A 22,428-nucleotide genomic window follows, 5' to 3' on the forward strand; every position below is an offset into this window, starting at 1 on the left:
TAATTGAAAATATTCTTGCCTGGCCGAAGTGGCTCAGTTGGTTGAGCATCATCCCATGAACCAAAAGATTACTGGTTCAGTTCCTGGTCAGGGCACATGCCTGGGTTAAAGGCTCCATCTCCAGTAGGGGTTGTGCAGGAGGCAGCCAATTGATATTTCTCTCTCACTCCCTCTCCCTTCCTCTCTCTATAAAATCAATAAAAACATATTTTTAAAAAGAAAATATTTTGAAAAAAATGTTATGTTATTGCTGACATTTACTATGTAATTAGGTCTACAGTGGTTGTACCTGTACTGAAACAAACTTTTTCTAGTCATTATTCCCTAAACAATATAGTATAAATATTTACATAGCATTTATATTGTATTAGGTATTATAAGTAATCTGGAGATGATTTAAAGTTTATGGCAAGGATGTACAAAGGTTATATGCAAATGCTACACCATTTTATGTAAGGGACTTTAGCATCTAAAATTTTGGTTTCCACCGGGAGTCCTGAAGCCAATCCCACACAGATACCAAAAGACAACAAGAACGTATACACACACATTTGTATTCCTCTCTTTTAAAAAAACAAATGACTGTCATCAGTGTTCTCCATTTTTATTTTATCATTTTGACAAATATTGTAGAGATTATTCCACATTAATCCGCATATTATTTCACCTCTTTCTTTTCTTAGCTGTTGCATAGTATTCCACAGTATACTGTGGCTCTAAATTAGTTTTTCTTTGTTTGTTTCTTTGTTTTTAAGATGAGGCCCAACTTTCTTATACGAGGAAAGAGAAGCTGTGAGAATTGATGGGTAAAGCTTTGACATCTGGGCTCTTGTTTTTACTGCACTTCTAAACATGAGCTTAGTTTTAAGTAACTTGTGTGACATCTGTGAGCTTTGGCATTGCCATCTTAAAGGATTGGCAAGAAATTCCAGTTCTTACACTCTGAGTTAAGATTATTGTGGTAGTGAAAGAAGACTTCACCAGCATTTACAAAGTGCACGAGCGAGGCAGTGAATGGTTTGGAATCAATCGAATATTATAACTAGTTTTTGTAAAATGGAAGTAAATTATAAAAGCAGTTTATTCTTTCTATAGAAAAAGTTTTTTAAAATTTAAATAGAAATTTCAATCAAGAACCAAGTATTTGTCTCTAGTAGCTACCTATGAAAAAGTTGGATTGAGGTTTTTAAAAATTTCAAAAATAGAATTTTTTAAATCTTCTGTTGGTATATTTGATTAGGACAGGTTTGCTATCCTTAAAGCTAATTTGAAGACTAAATTATGAGCATCTATTATGCAGTGTTTAAGAAAATTATATCAAAACAGACACTTCGCATGCTGCCCCTGACACTTACTAGGCTGTGTGAACTTGTACAGTTTAACTTCTCTATCTGCCCTCATAAGGTTGTTAGGAGGATTCGATGAGTTTTAATAATCATAAAGCTCTTAGGATGGTTCCTGGCACATAGTAAACACTCAATAAATGTTTTGAAAGAGCAGCATTCGAAGGAAGGAAGGGAGGGAGGGAGGGAGGGCATATCTGTGGCTGACAGAGCAGAGAGGCCACAGTTGTGGAGGTCTAGAATCAGAACTATCAGGGCCCTGAAGGAGGTGTGTAATGGGGAGAGGGAGAGAGGGTGGTGAACGGGGCAAGTCTGTGAATCTGGGTCACAGGACCAGAGAACTTGGAGCAGGGTGCTTTCCAGCCAGTGTGTTTTAGTGTTCTAGAAGAGATGTGCACTTTATAAGTAAAACCGTTTGGGGAGACTGCCATAGGGTGGACGTATATAGCCTTTCAATTTTTCTTCTGAGGAGGAATGGGGCCTCACTTTTTATGTCAATGACATCAAAAGATGTTTTTTTATTTGTTCAGGCCTTCTATTATAAGGAATTGTGCTAGACATTCTTAAAAAGGGCTCTCTTGTAATTTTCACAACCATCCTATAAGATGTTATTCTAACTATAGAGAAAGGTTGTGTCTTGCCCCAAGTTAGCTCGCTGGTAAATGATAGAACCAGAATTCTAAGTCAGCTTTCTGATTTCAAAGCCCATCCTGAGATTGTTGACAAAACAACCTACATTTTCAACCTTAAGGATGGTGGTGACAATTGTCTTTATACTCTATGAGAGAAGAAGCTTGCAAATGAAGCTGATACGACAAGAGTTTCTGCCTAGGGACTGAGAGTTAACATTTGTACTTGGATCTTGGCCTAAATAAGAAAATGACAAGCCAGAGTCCTGAGCTTTCCAGTTGGATTCTTGTCTGATAATCTACTACATCCTTCAGCCAACTGTCTGCTGCAAGCTGGAATCAGACCAGCAGGAAGCATGAGTACATTATGGAAAAGATGTAATGTAGGAAGACTGCCATTCTTGTCCAAGCATCTGTGTAAATCCTGGCACCAAACTGAGCCTCAATTTCCTTTTCTGCCAGATGTTGCCAGTGACCTTTTCTCTTACCCACTAATCATATGTGGGTAACCCTTCAGGTCCTTAGAAGAAAGATGCATCATGAACCAACTTGTCCTTCTCACAGCTTTAAGAGAGACACTTGGGACTAAAATAGGCTTGAAATTCCACTGGCTTTATGGAATACCAACAAAATGTCGGACGCAGTGTCTTTCCTGTCTTATCACTCAGTAGCCTGTCCTTACTGTCGTTCAGCATTGTGCTTAAAAGCCCAGCCTTTAGAGTCAGGCAGACCCTGGGTGAACCACTGCAGCCTCTGACATGGGGCAAATCACGTCCTCTCTGAGCCTCAGTTTCCAGTGTAAAAGGAGGTTGAATCATTTTCACAGGTTTTTTTGAGATTTAAATAAGATACAAATGGTCTCCTTATAACAACTTTTAGGCCAGGGTGGTCGTCATCTGTAATTTATAGAAGAAACTGATACTTAGATGGGCGATTTGCTCACCACATGAATAATCATTGGGGGCCTGGAAAACCATGTCTTCTATCCATTAGTAAGGAGCAAGGGGTCCCAGCCCCACACCAGGCACCCATGCCAGGGTTCCAGAGCTGTGAAGAGAAGTCCCTGTAACTATGGGTTGTAAAAACCAGCAGGGATTGTGGCTGAGGGACACGGAGGCTGCCAGACACCCAGGCACACAAATGTGCTCGGACTCCATACCTCTGAGCTCCAACACCGGGTGGCTCTGGGGGACCCAGATACATACAGGGAGGAATTGCATTATCTGGCATTGGGCAGGAACTCAGGGGCAGCTTTCTCCCAGACAGGGGTGCTCGCAGGGGTCAGTGTTCCTGTGCTAGGACCTCCCCTGTCGCAGGGCTGACTGGCAGCCATATCTGTTTGCTCTGCCCTGGGGATTCCGTGAGACCCCTCCCCATCCAATTTGCAGCCCCACCCAAGCTGTTTACAGCAACTTTTCCATATGAATGGCCTGTCCTGCCTCAGGCTTCAGACTTTGCTAAAATCTCTCAAACAAGCTGAAGCTGACGATAGCATGCCCAAAACCTATCAGTAAAAGGCCCACGACCTGGCACTACCACCAGCCTTCCTTGCTTTACAGCTGGGCCTCACCTCCTGCAAAGCAGCTCTCCTACTGTAGTTGCAGCTGGTCCTCACAGCCAGTTGGCCTGGAGGCCAACTCCTCTCAGAGACACCAATAGCAATCAATGCTCAACTACAAGACTGTGCACACAGTCCACACAGGAGTGTGCCTAGAGTGCCCAGCTCAGGTGCCTGGGGAGGCTGAGCCACCGGACCCTACAGGACATCTACTATACAAGGCCTCTCTACCAATTCCAGGAGACATAATAGCTCTACCTAATACATAGAAACAAACACAGGGAAGCAGCCAAAATGTGGAGACAAAGAAACATGTCACAAATGAAAGAAATGGAAGCAAGCAAACTACTGGATACAGAGTTCAAAACCATGGTTATAAGGTTACTCAGTGATCTTCATGAGACTTCCAAGGATCTTAGTGAGAATGTCAAAAAAATGAAAAAGGTCCAGTCAGAAATTACGCGTACACTAACTGAAATAAAGAACAGTTTACAGGGATTCAACAGTAGAGTAGAGGATTCCGAGAATCAAGTCAATGATGTGGAATATGAGGAAGCAGAAAACACCCAATCAGAAGAGCAAAAAGAAAAAATAATCCAAAAATATGAAGATGGTGTAAGGAGCCTCTGGGACAACTTCATTACAGCATTTGCATTCTGGGGGTACCAGAAGGAGATGAGAGAGAGCAAGATATTGAAAACCTATTCAAAGAAATAATGACAGAAAACTTCCCCTACTTGCTGAAAAAAAATAGACTTATAAGTCCAGGAATCACAGAGAGTCCCAAACAAGAGGAACCCAAAGAGGACCACACCAAAATGCATTATAATTAAAATGCCCCGGGTTAAAGACAAAGAGAGAATCGTAAAAGCAGCAAGAGAAAAGCAGTTACCTACAAGGGAGCGCCCATACGACTGTCAGCTGATGTCTCAACAGAAACTTTGTAGGCCAGAAGGGAGTGACAAATACTCAGAGTGATGAATAGTAAGGTCCTACAACCAAGATTACTCTACTCAGCAAAGCTCTCATTTAGAATTGAAGGTCAGATAAAGAGCTTCACAAAAAAGAAAAAACTAAAGGAGTTCATCACCGCCAAACCAGTATTATATGAAATGTTGAAGGGTATTATTGAATAAAAAGAAGAGATAAAAATATGAACAATAAAATGGCAACAAATACATATCTAACAACAATGAAATTTAAGAATCAAAATAAATGAACAAGAAATCTAATGAACAAAATAAACTGGTGAATAAAACAGAATCAGAGGCATGGAAACATGGAACAGATTGACGAATCTGAGAGGGAATTAGGGGAGGCGGAGTGGGAAGAGATTAACCAAAGATCTTACCTATGGACATAGACAGTAGGGCAGTGAAGGCCCCGGGTGGGGCAGGAACTGGGTGGAGGGGGGCAATGGGGGGGATAAGGGGAGACATCTGTAATACTCTCAACAATAAAGATTTTAAAAATAAATAAATTGTGAAGTAAAAAAAAACACATAGGTAAGTGCAATGCACAATGCAAGTATTGGCCATTCCTAGTGTCCGTCTGTGTGCCTGAGACACAAGGCCAGCACCCGTGCCCGGAAACACCACAGCTAGTCTGCGAATGTGTGTGCTGGCCTTTTCCCTCGTTATTCCTGTTTTCCCTCTAGCCTCTTAGACTTCCCACAGGCCCCTTGGGCAGTGGCCAGCACCGGGAATAGGTGATACCCAGGCAAAAACCAGTGCTGACCTGCTACTAGAAGCAAAGTGTGCCCTGTCCACACCTACTTCTTCAGTAATGAGTGTCTGGATTGTGCTATGTGGGCTGAAAAATTCCACATGAATTGCATTTTTCACTCCCTTTCTTGAAAGCCCCCCCCCCTTTTCATTTTATCATTAGGTAGTAATTAGTATTCAAGGGAAATTGGTCTTAATATATTAAAATTGGTTAAGTGCATTTAGACCTGTACCACAGCCAATGTCTTATTGGAAAATGTAATTGGGGACTCTGTGTATGTAATTAATTGAATTACAATTAAGAACTTTCATTAAGCGATACACTGGTACATTAGAGCAGTAAGGAAACATGTTTGACGAGCCACAAACCCCGAATGGGCTCTAAGTGAGGGCACAGGGATTTGTATCCCGCTGGTCGGCTCCTGGCCCCAGACTCCGCCCGCAGCCCCTGGCTAATGGTTTGGTGGCGCATCGGGGACATTTCTGCAGTGACTCCCCTGATCGAGGTGGGGTTCTTCCAGCATGAGTGCCCTCACCCCTGACTCCGGAGTCAGGGGAGTGATGCCTCGGTGTTGAGCAGATGTAACAGTTCTTAGATATTTTGTTGTTGTAAACGAATGTTGTATTTTGACTTGTAAATTATCAAAAGTGCCCCGGCTCCTTAGAGGACCCCATTGCTTCCTGCATTTTGAACAGTAGCAAAAGCATATCAGAGGAAGAGGAAGCGATGGGAATTCTGTCATCAACCTAAATTCCAAGCAAACCTGCAATGAATCAGTGGTTCAGACCCCGAATGGTCATCCATCATCCTAGGGTGGTCGGCTTCACTCTGGGCACACATTTGTTCATTGATGGCATCCTCCTCTGGGCCGGCCACTGTGCTGGGCGGTGGAGAGGAGCCCCCACATCATGAAGCCCGCAGTTGTGAAAAGTGCTGTGAAGGGTATAAAAGAGCGTTTAGCAGGGGCTGGAGCTGGTGAGAGTAGGAGGAGAAAACCTCCTTGAGGAAGAATAAAAAGGAGTTAGTCAGATAATGAGTAAGGGAAGAATGGTCCAGGACAAGGGACTGCTCGGAATGAATGAATGAAGCAGAGTGAAATGAGCAAGGGAGGGAGTGCTGAGAAAAGAGACTGAGGGATGGCAGGGCCCAGAATCGGAGCCTAAAGGCCCCCCTCCATGATCTGCTCTTTTTAGAAATTCCGCAAACCTGGAACCATTTCTTTCTGATCAGCTCATAAAACAGGATTGCTCTGATTTATTGAGGGGCTGAAATCTCCCTGTGGAAAGGCTCTAACTCCAAGTGTTTAATCAATTAGGCACTGGCAGCAGGGCTCTCCACCCTGGTCACAGCCTGGCAGATTCAGTGAAGGGCGTATCCCACTGTGTGGTCCCGACGGCTTTGAGGAGATTACTGCAGAGGGGCACGCATGCGTGTGCGTGCTTGTGTTAAAGTATATCACCTATTGATTATTTTTTAGAGACCAGCAAAGATGACTAGTAGCCAAAGGGAAGTGTTTAATAGAAGAGAAGTTTGGGGCTTATGAGGCTTTGGGGACTTAAAAGGCCTTTGGAAGGAAAAAAAAGTGATGGATGTAGAAGCTAAGGGAGAGTTTTCCTCCATGACTCGTGCATCCTGCTTTGAGTCTTACAGGAGAGAGTATTAGCTTCTATCCCTGATTCTTTGTTCTGGCGAGGCCAGCCATGATTGTGTTCTCCTTAGATACTTTTGTGACCCATGGATTTGTACATTCCCAGCCCGTCTGAGGAACATGTGTACCCAAAGGGTGGTGTGGTTAAGGGCACGTTTTTGGAATTAGACCGACGTAGGTCCAGTTCCTACTTCCAGCTTATACTAGTTACACGGCTATACTAGCAGGATGACATTCTCTAAACTAACAGGGGCTTCATTTTCCTCACCTATAAAAAGAGATAATATTCAACTTAAAAGGGCTTGAGAAAATTAAATGAGCTACTATACTTAAAGGGCTAAGCATTGTGTCTGGCACATAGTAAACAATCAGTAAATGTTAACTGCTCTGATCGTTGTTGATATGGGATCCCAGTCTGGTAAGGCGTCTGAATGGAAAGCTAGAAATAGTGTGTTAGGTTCGACGTAAACACAGGGATGGCATACAAACTCAGGTAGTGTTATGCTTAACCTGTGTTGCAGCAAACTTCATTCATGCCCCCAGCAGCATTTATTAAACATCTACTATGTGCTCTGTAGGATGGAATGTTCCTGCCCTCAAAGGAACTCATTATCCAGAGGAGGAGTACAGATGCTTATCATGTAAGAGGCTTACAATACGAGCCTTCAGGGCTGCAGGGTTTCAGGAGAGAGGTCAGGGAAGATTCTAGACCAGCCGTGGGCAAACTACGGCCCGCGGGCCGAATCCGGCCCGTTTGAAATGAATAAAACTAAAAAAAAAAAAAAGACCGTACCCTTTTATGTAATGATGTTTACTTTGAATTTATATTAGTTCACACAAACACTCCATCCATGCTTTTGTTCCGGCCCTCCGGTCCAGTTTAAGAACCCATTGTGGCCCTCGAGTCAAAAAGTTTGCCCACCCCTGTTCTAGACTCTACCTTGAAGTATATAAATATTAAAGAATGGAAAGGACATTCTGGCCAGATGGTATAACCCAAGCGAAGTCCAGTTTGGCTGAGGTAGAGATTTTTCTGTGTGAGGAGTAGCAATAAGGCTTCATGATAGATGGGGCGGAAGAGGTGTTAGTCTTCATCTGGCCAGTGACTTGCCCAGCAGCATTTACTCTGCGCCAGCCCTGAGCTGGACATGCCTCTTCCTTTGAAGAGCTTCTCACCTGCACCCCCCACCACTCTTTGCTCCAGCCAAATGCAAGCTCTTGCTGTTCCCACTATATATGCTCATGTTGGGGTCCAGCCCCAGCAGGTCCAAGGGTTCCCAAAGGTGTGGACGGAGACAGTGTTCAGTTGATCAGCAGCCTAGCCACGTTCTCTAGCCAGGTTCTGTCTTTATTCTCCTGTTACATCTGTATTTATACCAGTTGATTTTAATCCTATCCATTCTATTCCAAAGGTTAGGGTGTTTGTTATCTCCATGCCAAGATCTCTACTCTATTGTTCTGTTAAGCTATAAGGAAGTAACTGAAGGAGATTATCCTAAGTAAAGATTATGTAGCTTAAGCGTGATTGTTCGTAGTTGAAGTGATTAATTACCCGCCTGGCACTTAGTTAAGGGGTTTTACAGATTTATTCCCTTCCTTAGTCCTGTTAATCCCTAACTCCAGGGAAAAAATCTCCACCTGGGGAAACAACCTTTCTTGGAGAGGTGACCTTGGTTAAAACACATAGCGCTAAGAAGGGGAGCAAACATATTAAGAACAGTATGCCATATACACCAGGTCCCTTGAAACATATGCTGTGCAGATGTTTCTTCCCTGCAGCGACTGTGTCAAGCAGCAAGGATGGACCGACTTCCAGCAAATTCCCCCTTTTTTATTTTTTAAATGATAGCGCATGTAAATCAGCGGCCACCTCTCGGATTGGGTTGTTTAAGACTCGGAAGACCTGTTTGTGACTTTGCCAACAGGTCAGTCCGAGGCTTAACCCTATATCGGCTCCCCACATGCTCACACTTTGTAGGCTTCGTGTCTTTCCCACACTATTCCTTCTGCGGATGGTCTGTTCCCTTTCCATCATCCGGGGACCCTGCCACCCTCCTGTGTTCCTAAAGCCCAGGAGAGGCAACAGCATCGTCTTGCTGCAGGGAATGTGAAGGTGAAGATGTAACAAGGCCATCGATCTTCTGGGCCAGTTACAGAGTTGCCATCGATCTTTTTGGAGAAGGAAGATTGAAGTTGCTTTAACTTATAACTAGATTAGAGCTTTTGGACTTAGTCTAAGCCTCCTTGAACCAACCATAAAATGAAGTTTAAAGTCCCATGTAGTTTGTATCCGGGAACACAGAACACCTGCCAGTAGCATGCAGTAAGTTCATCTGAGCTTTGATTTAACGAGTAGTGCCCATTTGTCTGAGAGTCACGTGTACTTGTGTTTCTCTCAGTTCCAGTAAAAATGCTGTTTTAAACTGTAAAGCAGTGTTAGTTAAAATTAGTCTTGATCACCTGACAGCAGGTTGTTACTCTTAGAATGTGTGTAGAAGCTTTCTGTCTGTGTTTGTTGTCAGGTATGTAACACAGATAGATACACAGCTGTACCTGCACTTTTATGTCTCATCATGGTTGTCCACATGGACACCCAGCGACAGGAAAACATGGCAGGTTCTCAACTATTTGGTCTTAGGACTGCTTTACACTCAGAACTATTAAAGACCCCAAAGAGCGTATGTTTATTGGGTTATATCTACTTATTAGGAATAAAAACAGAAAAATTTACAGAATAAATAATACATTTTATGAAAAATACCTGTTTTAAAATCTTAATGAGAAGATTGGGACTGTTTTGTTTTCTTTCCCTGAGAGCATTTATTTTTGTTTCATCAGGGAAATAAATTATTGACTAGTCACCGGAACCAGTGGGCACTGTTTTATATTTTTGCAAATTTCTGTAATGTCTGACTTGATGGAAGGCACCTGGATTTGCATATCTACTCTCTTTTTTTAATTGAGAGAGGGAGGGAGGGAGAGAGAGAGTGGGAGATCAATGTGAGAGAGATACATTGACACCTAGGTATGTGTTCTGACTGGGAATCAAACCTGCAACCTTCTGGTGCATGGGACAGTGCTCCAACTAACTGAGCCACACCAGCCAGGGCTGCAGATCTGCTTCTGCGCTCAGTCTGTTACAGTACATTGTTTCCGTTGAAGGATATGAAGAAAATTTGCCCTAACACAGATAGGAAAGGGGAGAAGTATTTCAATAGCCTTTCAGATAACAGGGGCTATTAATTTTCATTATGATACCCAAACTTGAATGATATTTTCTTAAAGGTTAGTTGCAATATGGACTCAGAACCATATCGATGAACTTGTTATTACTTTGTGCACTTGTAAGGGAATGGGCATGAAAAGGGCAAATACTGTCTTATGTTATTATGATGAAAATAGTATTGAGATTTTGGACCCCTGGTGGGTTCTTGGGGACCTTCCCCCCCAGTGGGGCCTGGACTGTACTCCAGAACCACTGGTTGACAGTTTACAGTCCCCACAGTCTCTCTCCTGCTGCTGCCTGTAGGAATGTGGTGAGATGGGAGGGGAAGGGGACAACAGCGGACAGAACATGGTGGACTCCAGAGTCCAATAGGTCCGTCCCAGCTCTGCCTCTGCCTGCCGGAGAACCCTTGGGCAAGGCTTTGACCCACTCTTGACCGTGGTGTCAGCATTAAGATTTGAATCTACATCTCTGAACTCTGTCTCTCATTCTTTCCAATATTATTAAGCCCCAAGGCCACTTCCCAGCCAGTGGCTCTCTCTCTCTCTCTCTCAGCACCTCTTTCTTTCTGGCTGCGAGCCCTAGACTTCCCCCGCCACCTCCTTCACCTCGTCTCTGCTTTCCTTTGCCCTGTCCTGCCCTGGTCCGGCTTTGCCATTAAGAGCAGTGCCATTGCCTGCTTCCTCCTTGCTAATTCCTTGAGAGCTAAGCTTCTTCGTCTCGGGTTTCTGCTGTCCCTTGCACCATTCCACGTTGTGAATGGACTCTCCGTCATTCTTCCGGAGCCTGTTGTCAGACCATTTGAGGTCTGGTGCTTGAGTCACGTTTAGGCCCCGCCCCAAAATTTGATCTATCACAATACATCTTTGAGTTATTGCAGCTCGAGCGTTTTGACACAATACATTATGGTAATCCATGGCACATAGAGACATTAACACTCCCGACTTTGACAAAGTACATCATGAAGTCTTTGAAGGCACCATTACAATTCATCTTGTCATTCACCAGGAGCCCCAGTTCAGCGTTAATGTAGATGAACACAGTGTGGCTTTTGTTTCATTTAATTGCTTGTGACCTTTTTAATTGCTAATTTAACAAAATACCAAAGGGTTGGTTATATTTCAATTAAATTAACAGTTTGGGGAGTGTTTTTTGTTCATATATTTATTTTTAAGACATTCTGGTTCTCCCTCGTTTTTACGTTGAGTAGATAAAAATGCCTTCTCTTGAACAGGAGTGGGTTTTTGAATGTGAAGCTGATAGCACAGTAATGATTTTAATGTGCACATGGGGCAGTGCTGAGTATATTTCATGTGTGGCTGGGTTTGCTCCTTCCTGGAAGGATGTAAACAGTAAAGGTCTTAGACTTTTCTGGTCCGGAAAACATGCTTTTGGGTAAGGACCTGCTTCCGGTGTTTGTCTTTAGATAGAGTCTGCTGCCTGAGCCGGTTGTTGGGCATTTCTCTCTGCCTTGTACTGTTTTCTTTGTGTTCCATGGCAAGTCTGTAAGCTCCTGAAGAGCAGGAACCTGCCTTACCCTCACCTGTGTTCCTCCGCAGTCTAGCGCACAGCTGGCCTGGCGGGGGAGGGGGGGCGGGGGGGGGGGCAGGTCGCAGGCTGGCTGGTCCGTACACACACACCTCCCCTCCAAGCAGCACTCCTGAACCTACACGGAGAAAGGGCTCTGGAACTCCGAGACCAGAAGTCGTTCCATTCAGCAGGTGACCTGCTTTGGCGTGAGCAGCATGTATTGGAAGCACGACCAGGGCTGTTTCTTCCTTCTCTGCTCCCCCAGGTGCTGTTGCCCTCTAATCATGAAAGCAAACATGCCCCTTGTCAGCTGGGGCAAGACTCAGAGCCCACCCAAGTATCGGGGGACCTAAATCCTCACATGGGACTTGAATTTACACTGTCGGAGAGTAGAAGGTCAATGCAAGAAGCATTAGTGTGTGGAGCCAGCTCCAGCTATATCAGTCTTGAACAAAATTAATATAAGGACATTGACAAGCCTTGCTGGTTATTCCATAGCTTTAAGACCTCCACTAAAATCCTATCGTCTCATCTGCCCATTATTAACATTTCAGCAAAATATAAAGTTTTCATTAATCTCCCACAGCAAATTTAGGAGTGAAAACTGGCACTTGTTTGAGCTTTTAGGACTACATTAGCTGGTGTATTAAACAAAATATGTCATTCTTCAGTAGCTTCTGTAAGAAGCTAAATCAATTTCCAACTATATTTATGCACCACTTTATCTAAAAGCATCTGAATTATCATTTACAGCTAAGATGCTTTATTAGCAGCTGGCATTGAAATTGCTCAGTAAAAAATTATATGTCACGTTATAGTAATTTTTAAATTGGTTTTAATCCAACATCATAAAAATGTAAAACTCTTAAGTGTGGTGTGTTGTTTTGGTGGGGGTTTTTTTAGTAATTGGCATTTTAGTATAATGAGCTGTTATCTCTTTCCAAATCAAGAACCTTCAATATTTAGAAAATACTAATTAATAAAGAAAACAGAAATTCTTGAACTAAGTTATATCTAATAATGGTATTTTCTCAAAAAAGATAGCTTGAAATTATTTTTAAAACATGAAAGGATTTTAATATTTCACCAAACTTCTCCACAGTTCTCATATATATAAAAGGTTCTAAAGTAGAAATAAACACATCTTGGCAGTTCTGTTTCAGTCAGATATGCATTGGAGAAAGCGAGTGATTATTTACAACTCTAAATTCTCACCAGCCTCCGTTAGAGATGTGGACAGTCCCCAGGAGACGGGTGGTCATGGTGGTGGCATCTCTATCCAAAATCACAGGCGTTCCACAGAAGGGAAGCAGGGCTCCCCGTGGCCCCGGCAGACGCTGAGTGCAGCTCTGCTGATCCTAGCCATGTGACGTTGGTTAAGTCCCTCTGCCTCTCTGAGCCTCACCTTCCTGTGGACATGGCACCTGGTACTCATCCAGTACATTTTTATTGAGCACTTGCTTTATCCTGTGCATGGCAGCACTGGCAGGGTCCGGGCTACAGGGGCGAGTAAAGCAGCCATTGTGCCTGCCCTCTTGGGGTTACCGTCGAATGGCAGAGACAGGTAATTACTCTCTGTGATAAGTATTCTGAGGAAAATGTGGGGTGCAATGACAGGGGAGCTGGACTAGACTTGGGGGCCTGGGGTCAGGAACAGTTCCCTGGGTGTCACCTGAGCTAAGCTCTTCAGGAAGAATAGGGAGGAGCCTGGAGGAATAAGCCAGGAGGGAGTAAAATAGGAGATGGGTAACCTGGGCAGAGAGAGCAACATGTGCCAACACTGAGGTGGGACTGTGTCACAGGCGGGCAGTGAACGGCCACTGAGGGCGAGGCTTGGTCCTCATTGAGAGGAAGCCTTATTGGAGGGGCTGGAGTGGTCCATGCTGGGAATAAGTGCAGTGTTTGGGAAGCCAGTACACACTTCCTAATGCAGGAGTTCAGGGGGAGGCATCAGGAAGAAACTTTGACTTAAAAGCTTGCCCTGTCGCGCTGGCCAGGTGGCTCGGTTGGTTGGTGCGTTGTTCCCATGCACCAAAAAGGTGATGGGTTCGTTTCCCGGTCAGGGCACATACCTACGTTGTGGGTTTGATCCCTGGTCAGGGCATGTATGGGAGGCAACCAATCAATGTTTTTCTCTCTTTTCCTCTCTCAAATCAATAAAAACATATCCTCGGTTGAGGATTAAAAAAAAAAAGCTCATCCTGTAAGCAATACTGTGGGAAGGAAAAGCGTGTAGTTGTCAGGCTACCAGTTATGTAACAGATGTTCCTGTTTTGTACCCAAATTTTGAGTTTGTAACTACTCCAACTCTAACCACCGAGTTCTCTCTGGCTCTTCCTGTGGACCCATCTCTAGCTGCTCAGCCCAAGGCTGGCTGGCCTCTGCTAGCAGGTGCTCCCTCCCACTGGTGAGTGGCACCAGCAGCCGCACCTTCAGGACAACTCATTTCAAACTCTGCAGGGTGAGAGAGTTTAGCTTTGGTGAGTGTGACCTTGGACATGTGACTTCACCTCGAAAGCCTCAGATTCCCAAAGCCTCAGATGAGCAATGACAGCCAGTTGTCATGAGGTTTCGCATGTGTAAAGCACTTCACCATGCCTGCTGTGTAGCAAGCACTCATATGTCCTAGCTTCTGTTTGTTTATTTATTTAGCAGAATTTAGTGAGAGCATGCCAGGTGCCTGTACGGCTTACAGGAGAAGATACAGAGATGAAGAACAAACTTTACTGGCCCTCACACAGCTTCTGAATTAGGACAAGAGCAACCACTCAGCAACTCCAGTGCCAGGCTGAATGTGATCCTCTATGACAGTAGAATAAAAATCATCGTGACTGCCCTAGCTGGTTTGGCTCAGTTGATAGAGCGTCAGACTGCAGACTGAAGGGTCCCAGGTTTGATTCCAGTCAAGGGCACATGCCCGGGCTGTGGGCTCGATCCCCTTTAGGGGATGTACAGGAGGCAACCAATCAATGATTGTCTCTCATCGTTGATGTTTCTCTCTCTCCCTCTACCTTCTTCTCTGAAATCAATAAAAAAAATATATAAAAAATAATAATCATGACTGCTACTTATTAAGCATAGTATGTGTTAGATTTTTAAAACACATTTTGACATTCTGTGTATGGCAAACACGCGGGTTCAGAGAGCCGGTCGCTTGCCATAGATCATGCAGCAAGTTAGAGGCAGAGCTAGGAACTGAGCCCAGGTCTCCCTGGCTCCAGGGTCCAGTAGGAATGGAATTCAGCAGAAGGTGGAGTTTGGGCTAGCCTGCCTGGGTGGGGTCTTGACAGGTGCAGGGTAAGGGTGGAAAGGGTGTTCTAGGCCAAGGGTACCACATGAGCAAAGGCCCAGAAGTAGAAAAACTTGCATCTGTGTGCAGTCTGGGGAGTCTGGGAGTTGCTGAGAGAAGGTATATGTGAGAAGTGACAAGTAAAATTGAAAATGTTTGTTTCAGCCAGATTATGGACAGTCTTGACTACTTGGCTGAAAAAAGTGTGCATCATTCAGGAAGCCATGGGAAGCCAGGGACGATTTTCAGTACCAGTTGTCTTACTTGTCGCCAGTGTCACATATCAGAGTACTTAGCATGCACAGAGCTCTCACTAAACATTTGATGAGTGAATAAATGATCAAAGCCTTAGAAAGATGAATGGGAAAGCCCTGTGGTGGCTGGATTGCAGAGGGAGCCTGGTGGCCAGAAGGCCAGTGGGAGACTGTTCGAGCCATCGCGGTGAGCTGGCTCGAGCCTGCATCCACGCAGACTGGGGCGCAGGAATGCAAGCTGATATTTGAGAATCTCAGAAAGGACGGGATTCTTCAAGAAGTATGGATTACTTTTATGATCAAGAAAATTAATATTAGGAAAAGAAACGAGAAATTTGAGCACCCATGCTTTGTGGTTTTGACTTTCTCTTGTGGGGACTGAGAGCTGCTGGTGAGTAGGAGTGTTTCTCGCCTTCAGTACCCCCACTGCCTGGCCCAGGGCCTGCCACAGAAGAGGCCGTGTTTGTGGAATTAATTGTTGAATGATTAATATGTTACCGTTCTCTGTTTACTGGAATGGCATTATTAAGTCATCGCTCAGCCTTTTCTTCTCCAAATTAAATAGCCCATATTATTTTAATTTATCCCAAAGCATTTTAAGCAGACAACATTTGCCAAGCCTCATGTATCTTTATGTGTTAAACTGCTTTTTCCTCCCCAGGTTCAAGGGCAGACGGGGTTTGTGAGGAGGATTCGCAGATTGACATAGCTACAGTGCAGGATATGCTTAGCAGCCACCATTACAAGTCATTCAAAGTCAGCATGATCCACAGACTGCGATTCACAACCGACGTACAGTTAGGTAAGTGCATGAACAGGTGATGAAGTGAACCCTTGATGTCAGTGGTCAGTGTAGAGAGGGGGAAAGAAACAACATACAACTTTTATGTGACCTGAATGACTGACGGGAATTTGTTTTCAGAGAAAATGTTTAAACAATGAAATTTAAAGTACCTCCTTTTCCCCAGCCGAGTGCTCTGTCTTGTCTTCTTTTTTTATGAAGCAGAAGATTAGAAATAGAACTAACTTGAGACTCTTTTCAAACCGATTGACTTCTGCGAGGTTCCATAATTCTTCTCATTCTGTAATTCTCTTACTTGCCATGCTGAGACTGCTGGTAGCACTGCCTTTTCCTACTCCGTGGATTCATTGCCTCGTCACTCACGCGCTTACTTATTCGGGAAGCTTTACAGTGATCTCAGAAGTTGTATTTGGATTCTCACCAGATAATTCGGAACTAACTTCCAACTAATATTTGGTGTTAATGTGTTCCCATCTAAATTTCTGTTTTGATTTAAACCTAACAGGAGTAGAAAAAGTGTCACAGGAGTCAACAGAATATTAATACCTCCCTGTCGTCATGGCTGTCATGTGCAGGTATCCGCTGTGTAGTAGGCCCTGTGCTAAGTGCTTCACGTGCACTACTTAACCACCTAGAAGGGAGTGCGTTTACCGTCCCCGTCTAACAGAGAAGGTAGATAAGGGGCAGAGAGGTGAAGGCTTACGTTCAAGCTCACACAGCAGGTAGGTTGATGTCAGGAACAGAACGCTGGTCTGGCCAATGGGAGTGCACCTGCTCCCTAACAGGTGGGAGGAGGGGGAGCCTGGGTGGATGCCTGGCTTAGTCAGAGAGCTGGACTGCCACTGACCTCTGCCACGCTGCCCCTGCCTGGGCCTCGTTCGCTTCATGCATAAAGGGAGAAGGCTTGGAGTCTAACTCGAAGGCTCACGACTTACGGTTCTCATAAATGCTTTGTATGTGTCTTCTTTTCTAATGTTGGCATTAGTCTGGCTAATTGTAATAAAGCCTGAAAAATAACGTAATAATTTCTTCCCAACTTGACTGACAGGAGCTTGAAATATGCTGACAGTACAGCTTAGTAATTAAAAGATGAGCATCGGGATCACAACTGGTTTAAGTTGTGGCTCCATCAGTAACCAGCCATGTTAGGCAAGTGTCTTCATCTTTCCGAGCTCAGTTCCATTCTGCTCAAGTGGGAGTGTTAGTGGTACCAGCTTCCGCCATGGAACAAGCCAGCGGTCCACATAAAGCCCTGAGCACAGGGCCTGGCGGCTGCTAAACTCTGAAGGTGAGGACTGTTGGTGGAGAAGCAACATGGGGAAGCACTTAGAGGACAGACTCAGGACTTAGAGGCCTGGGTCCAAACCCTGGCTCGCTAATTAGCTGTATCATCACAGGCAGATGACTCAGAATCTCCATCTCCACATTTGTAAAATGAAGATAATAGTCCCGCATAGATGGGGTATTTGTGGGGATGGAATGTCACAGCACATGCAGAATTCTTAGCAAGGCAAGTGCTCAGTTAACACCAGCTGCTGAGATGATGGTGATTCCAACAAACTCAGCACATGAATTAGCACCCAGTAACTTTGAACCAAAACAAAGAATCCACTCTTCTTCCCCCTCTCTAGACTGTTTATTCCTCACACAAAAAACTAAATCTCTAAAGTGGTAAAAAAAAAAAAATGCTTATTTAATGTTGATTCTTAAAACATAAAGTTTCTTCAGGGGTGTTCTTCCTGGGGATGCCTTTGCTGGTATGTCTCCTAGAAATAAAAATAAAAGACTGCTCAAAAAGAAACCAGGTCCAGAAAGGGGGGCAAAGGTACAGACTGTATGATTCCATTTATATAGCATTCAAACATACACAAAAATAATCTGTGTGGAAGTAATGATGGTGGTTATCCTGGGAGCCCAGACTGAAGGGGCTTCTGAGACACTGATAAAGTTCTGTGCCTTATCTGGGTGCTGATTACCTGAGTCTGTAGACTTTGTGGAAAAGTCAAGCATACATACTCTTATGATTTATGTACTTTCGGTTGGTATGTTTTCAGTGAAAAGTTCACTAAAATAAGGATGCTACTCTGACATCTAGTTTGCGTGTGCCTGAATGCAGTGCCTTCCCAGTAACAAAGGGTCTGTTTTCTCTGAGTGGGTTTAGTTTTAAGAAGCTCAATAAATAGCCAGAGTGCAGCCAAGATAAAGGTCCAGGAGAGAAGGCAGGGGTTTTCCCAGGTGAGCATAATCAGCAAATCCACTGACCCCCAAAGTGAAAAGGAGCGCAAACTTGGTTTCTGGGCTTCTCCCCCCTCATTTTTTCTCAAGGCAAAAAGCCAAACTTTAATTCATCATATTCTGACCTGAATATTTATTTAAAGGAAAAGGTCCAGGGACCCTGGCAGGGTAGTTCAGTTGGTTAGAGCGTTGTCCCGATACACCAAGGTTGCGGGTTCAATCCCTGGTCAGGGCACATACAAGAATCAACCAATTAATGCAGAAATAAGTGGAGCAACAAATCGATGTTTCTCTCTCTTTTAAAATTTAAAAAAAAAAAAAAAAAAAAGGTAGTATAAAGGAAAAGGTCCAGAAAAGGATCTGTGAGAAGAGCCTCTCTTTGCAGTCAGGACAGGTTGTGAATCCCAGCATTACTACCTACCGGCAGTGTCACCTTGGACAAGTCCCTCCCCTGGTTAATCTTAATTCTTGTCATTTAAAAAATGTGAGTTACATTTACCTTTCAAGATTGTATGAAAGTGGCCCATAGAAGCTGTATTCTCAATGGTAGCTTATCTTAGTGTTATTATTGTCAGTAATATTTATTTTGCTTATTACTTTCTCTTCTATTCCACCATCTTGAAAACATGTAACCAGATCGCTCAGATTAGGTAGTGGCTCTATTGTAGCCACAGTGGAGACGTCTCAGGTAGAAATGGCTGACAGTGATACAAGCATCTCTCCCTAGAGCGGAGGTTCTCAGAAAAGAAGTGACTAGAGGCCAGGTCCCAGCCGCCTCTGGATGCTTCCAGTGGTGCACATGGCTCCCTCTGGTGGAACATCACAGCTCTGAGATGCTTCTAAAACGTGTCAGAATGTTTCTATTATGCATTTAAGTTCAATCTTTAGCATTATAAGTAGAAACTGCATTAATTAGTCCTAAGAAATTTTTTGACAGATAAACTGTGCCCTGAGTCCTGTACCATGAAGTGAATAAATACACTCATTTCCTATTCCCATGTACGAGTTCAGATATGTAACTTAAGACCCTGTCTCCCTCCTTGCAAAGCAGATAATAACACCCTTTCATTCTGACAACAACAAACACCTGCACACAGCGATCCAGAAATCCTTCCTTCCTGAAACAGAATCCACCACAAGTAAACAGCACACCCTTTATGAGCATTCAAATGAGCAGCTGGACCCTGAGATCAGTAAACAATTTATTTTATTTCAACTGACTAGCGAGGTGCTTCAGATCTTTCCTGACAGTGATGGATGGCCGCCTCCGCTCGCCCGCCCTGTCAGTCAGAGCAGAGGTTCACTCACCCCCTGTGGCAGGTTCCTAAGTCTAAGTGTCTGTGTGCGCATTCACCCAGCCGTGCTGCCGAGTCCACAGAAAACCACCGGCCACTCGGCCTCCGTGGTCCTCACACGGCAGGGGCCGGGGTTCCCAGCCCCGGTGCCAGCTCAGCTCTTGTCTTCTGAGGGCAGTGGTGGCCGCTGCTCCACTTTTACCAACTGCCGCTGATTTCTGCTGTCGGGATGAGAGAGTCAAACTTTGATCTGCAGGACCCAAACTTAAACCAGTTTTCCGCCAGACTTTTCTAATAATTGAAAAGTTTTGGGGTATCTGTTAATGAAATCTATGGCAAAGATCTAATCTTTGTGAAGAGTATTCACAAGAAGAATTATAATTTTTAAAAGCAGTTATGGTTTATCAAGGGCTTACTAGGTGCCGAGCATTTGCTGATCACTCTCTTACATGCTTTGTCTCCTGTAATTATAGCACTCTCATTAGCTAGTGCTGATATTATCTCCATATTTCATCTGAGGAAACTGGGGTGTAGGGAAGAATCTAGTAAGTAATGAAGGCAGAATCAGAACCCAAGTCTGTCTGAGGCCGAGTCTTATGGCTAACTACTATCTTATGCCCTGAATGCGAATCGGCATTGCACTAATACTCTAGTTCTATAACAGTTTCCAGTGTACAGTGAACTTTCACTTCTGTTACCTTATTTAATCCACACAGCACACTGATGATGTTATTTCCATTTCATACCTGAGGAAACAGGCTTGGAGGAGTTAATGAAATACTGTGATGTAGACAAAGCATTTAGCATTTCCTGGCACAGCGCTATTACTTCATAGGTACTAACTCCCATTCCCTCACCCCGAGCCACCAGATATACAGTGGGATATCCAGTCCCAGTCGGAGAACTGGGACTGAACCCCAATCCATATGCTAAACCCAGCCCCTCAGGCCACAGATGCCTCAGTCTAATAACTTGCCTGCACAAAGGAAGTGGTTACTTCTCTTTGACCAGTTTTAAATTTTCTGCACATCCCTCGCTCTTCCCTCATCCTGGCCTGCAGAGCTGTGTCAGTGTGGCTTGGGTGCCACTATTTCACCCTCCATTCACGTTGTTAGTCAGTTACTGCACTTCCCTCTGGGCCTGGACCTGACCTCAGAATCCTTCCCAGCACAGCCCTCTGAGCGGCCCCTGCCAATCACTGGAGCTGGTTCTGAAGTCGAAATTGATTTGCCATCCCTGCTCTGGAAAGCTCACCAAACAAAGCCGCTATGCCTAACCATTCCTGTATTTCCTGAAAACATTCTTGGAATATTTTGTCTTGTCTGCTTCCCCTGTGTTGGGCCTAGAAGTACAGATGCCCGTAAGTGTAGGCTTTGCTTAAGCTTGTACCAAGTCGGAGTTTCTTTCATTACTTGATCTTCCATTTGCCTGATTCTGTGTGGCTGACCATGGGATCAGGTGCTAAGACATGGGTGATACCCAAACATGCCAAGATGGCAGGGGGAAGTAGGTTTGGGGAAAACTGAAACTAAAAGGGTCAGATGGAGAATACCAGCCATGATCTAGAAAGCCCACAGTATTCTGTCAAGGAGTATTTGTTGGGCTGGCTGGCAGAAGCTGGATTATGATGCACCTGCCCAGGGGACACTCAGAAATCCATATAAAAAAACAGGCAGAGAGGACAAGGACATCCCATGTTCACCTCTCATTTACACGGTGCCTTGGAGCAGTACTTCCTTTCCTGACCCTGCATCAGAACCACCAAGTCCCTGACCCATCCCAGACCTGCCGGCCCAGAATCTCCCCTTAATTGTGGGGTTCGGGAAACAGCCTCAGAGCATTCAAAGGACTTTCTTGCCTCTTACCTCTTTGTCCAAGGCTTGTTTTTCCTGACTGGGCAGGCAGCCTGGTTTTCCTGACAGTCTCAGGCTGGGAAATGCTTCGATAATTGTGCCACTTGCACTAACTTGATTCCTTCACCATATCATTTGTCAATAGAGACTGTCTCCGAGTCACCAAAAGGAAACATAATATACCTTGAATTCAGACCATGATATGAATACATAATATATCATCTGTGTCATATTGCATATATAGCCTAACAATTCTGTATAGGTTACACAAATTCTGTATTGGATTTCCAGATAAAGACTATATTATGCCCAGCCAATGTGGCTTAGTGGTTGAGCGTCAACCTGTGAACCAGAAGGTCATAGTTCGATTCCGGTCAGGGCACATGCCCAGGTTGTGGGCTTGATCCCCAGTAGGGGGCGTGCAGGAGGCAGCCGATCAATGATTCTCTCTCATCATTGGTGCTTCTATCTCTCTCTCTCCCTCTCCCTTCCTCTCTGGAATCAATAAAAATATTTTTAAACAAAGGCTATACTATAAAATAACCTCTACCAAAAGGTTACCTCCATTATCTCTTCATAAAACAATCCACATGTATAATCACAATACTTGTGATCACAGTAGTTATTTATCAAAATTACCAATAGCACATATCGTAGAGAAGGCAGTGAGCTTTCATCTCATAAACCCGCTCCAGTCAGGTTTGTAAGGGCTGCCCAGAGCATTATGCTGAGGCAGCATCTTGAACGCGTCCCCAGGCAGCATAAAGAAACTCTGTGATTGATTAAAAATGTCTGCCCTGGGCCTGAGCATGATGGGAGGCAGCATATTTGCCATCTCTTGTCTTCCCTGGTTTATCTGTCCGATATCCGTTATTATTTAACTCCCTAGTTAATATCTTTAAGTCAGCATTCAAGGAAGACCTTATTACAGAGTTATTTTTTCATATACAATGTGCAGACTTAAACACATTAGCAACACAAGACTGTGTGCGTGAAAGCAAACAGCTGTGCCTGGGCTTGATTACTCCTCGGGCTCCTGCT

The 22,428-nt window shown here is 44.2% G+C and overlaps 1 protein-coding gene across 16 annotated transcripts in view; it reads left to right on the top strand.

Moving 5' to 3' along the window:
- MAPKAP1 (mitogen-activated protein kinase associated protein 1) overlaps window positions 1-22,428 on the top strand; it is a 185,402-nt gene that overhangs the window by 129,793 nt on the left and 33,181 nt on the right. For 15 of the 16 annotated variants that reach the window (XR_002831084.1, XM_023760126.1, XM_023760115.1 and 12 more), the window contains one exon: window positions 15,864-16,004. The exons of the other annotated variant lie outside the window; for it this stretch is intronic. Coding sequence is in view for 14 of the 15 variants with exons in the window: in XM_023760126.1 (XP_023615894.1) it covers window positions 15,864-16,004 (141 nt within the window). In the remaining variant the exon portion in view is untranslated. The remainder of the gene's footprint in view (window positions 1-15,863; window positions 16,005-22,428) is intronic. 16 annotated transcript variants of the gene reach the window in all.

This window comes from Myotis lucifugus, unplaced genomic scaffold (assembly GCF_000147115.1).
Source record: "Myotis lucifugus unplaced genomic scaffold, Myoluc2.0 scaffold_173, whole genome shotgun sequence".
Taxonomy (NCBI): Eukaryota; Metazoa; Chordata; class Mammalia; order Chiroptera; family Vespertilionidae; genus Myotis; species Myotis lucifugus.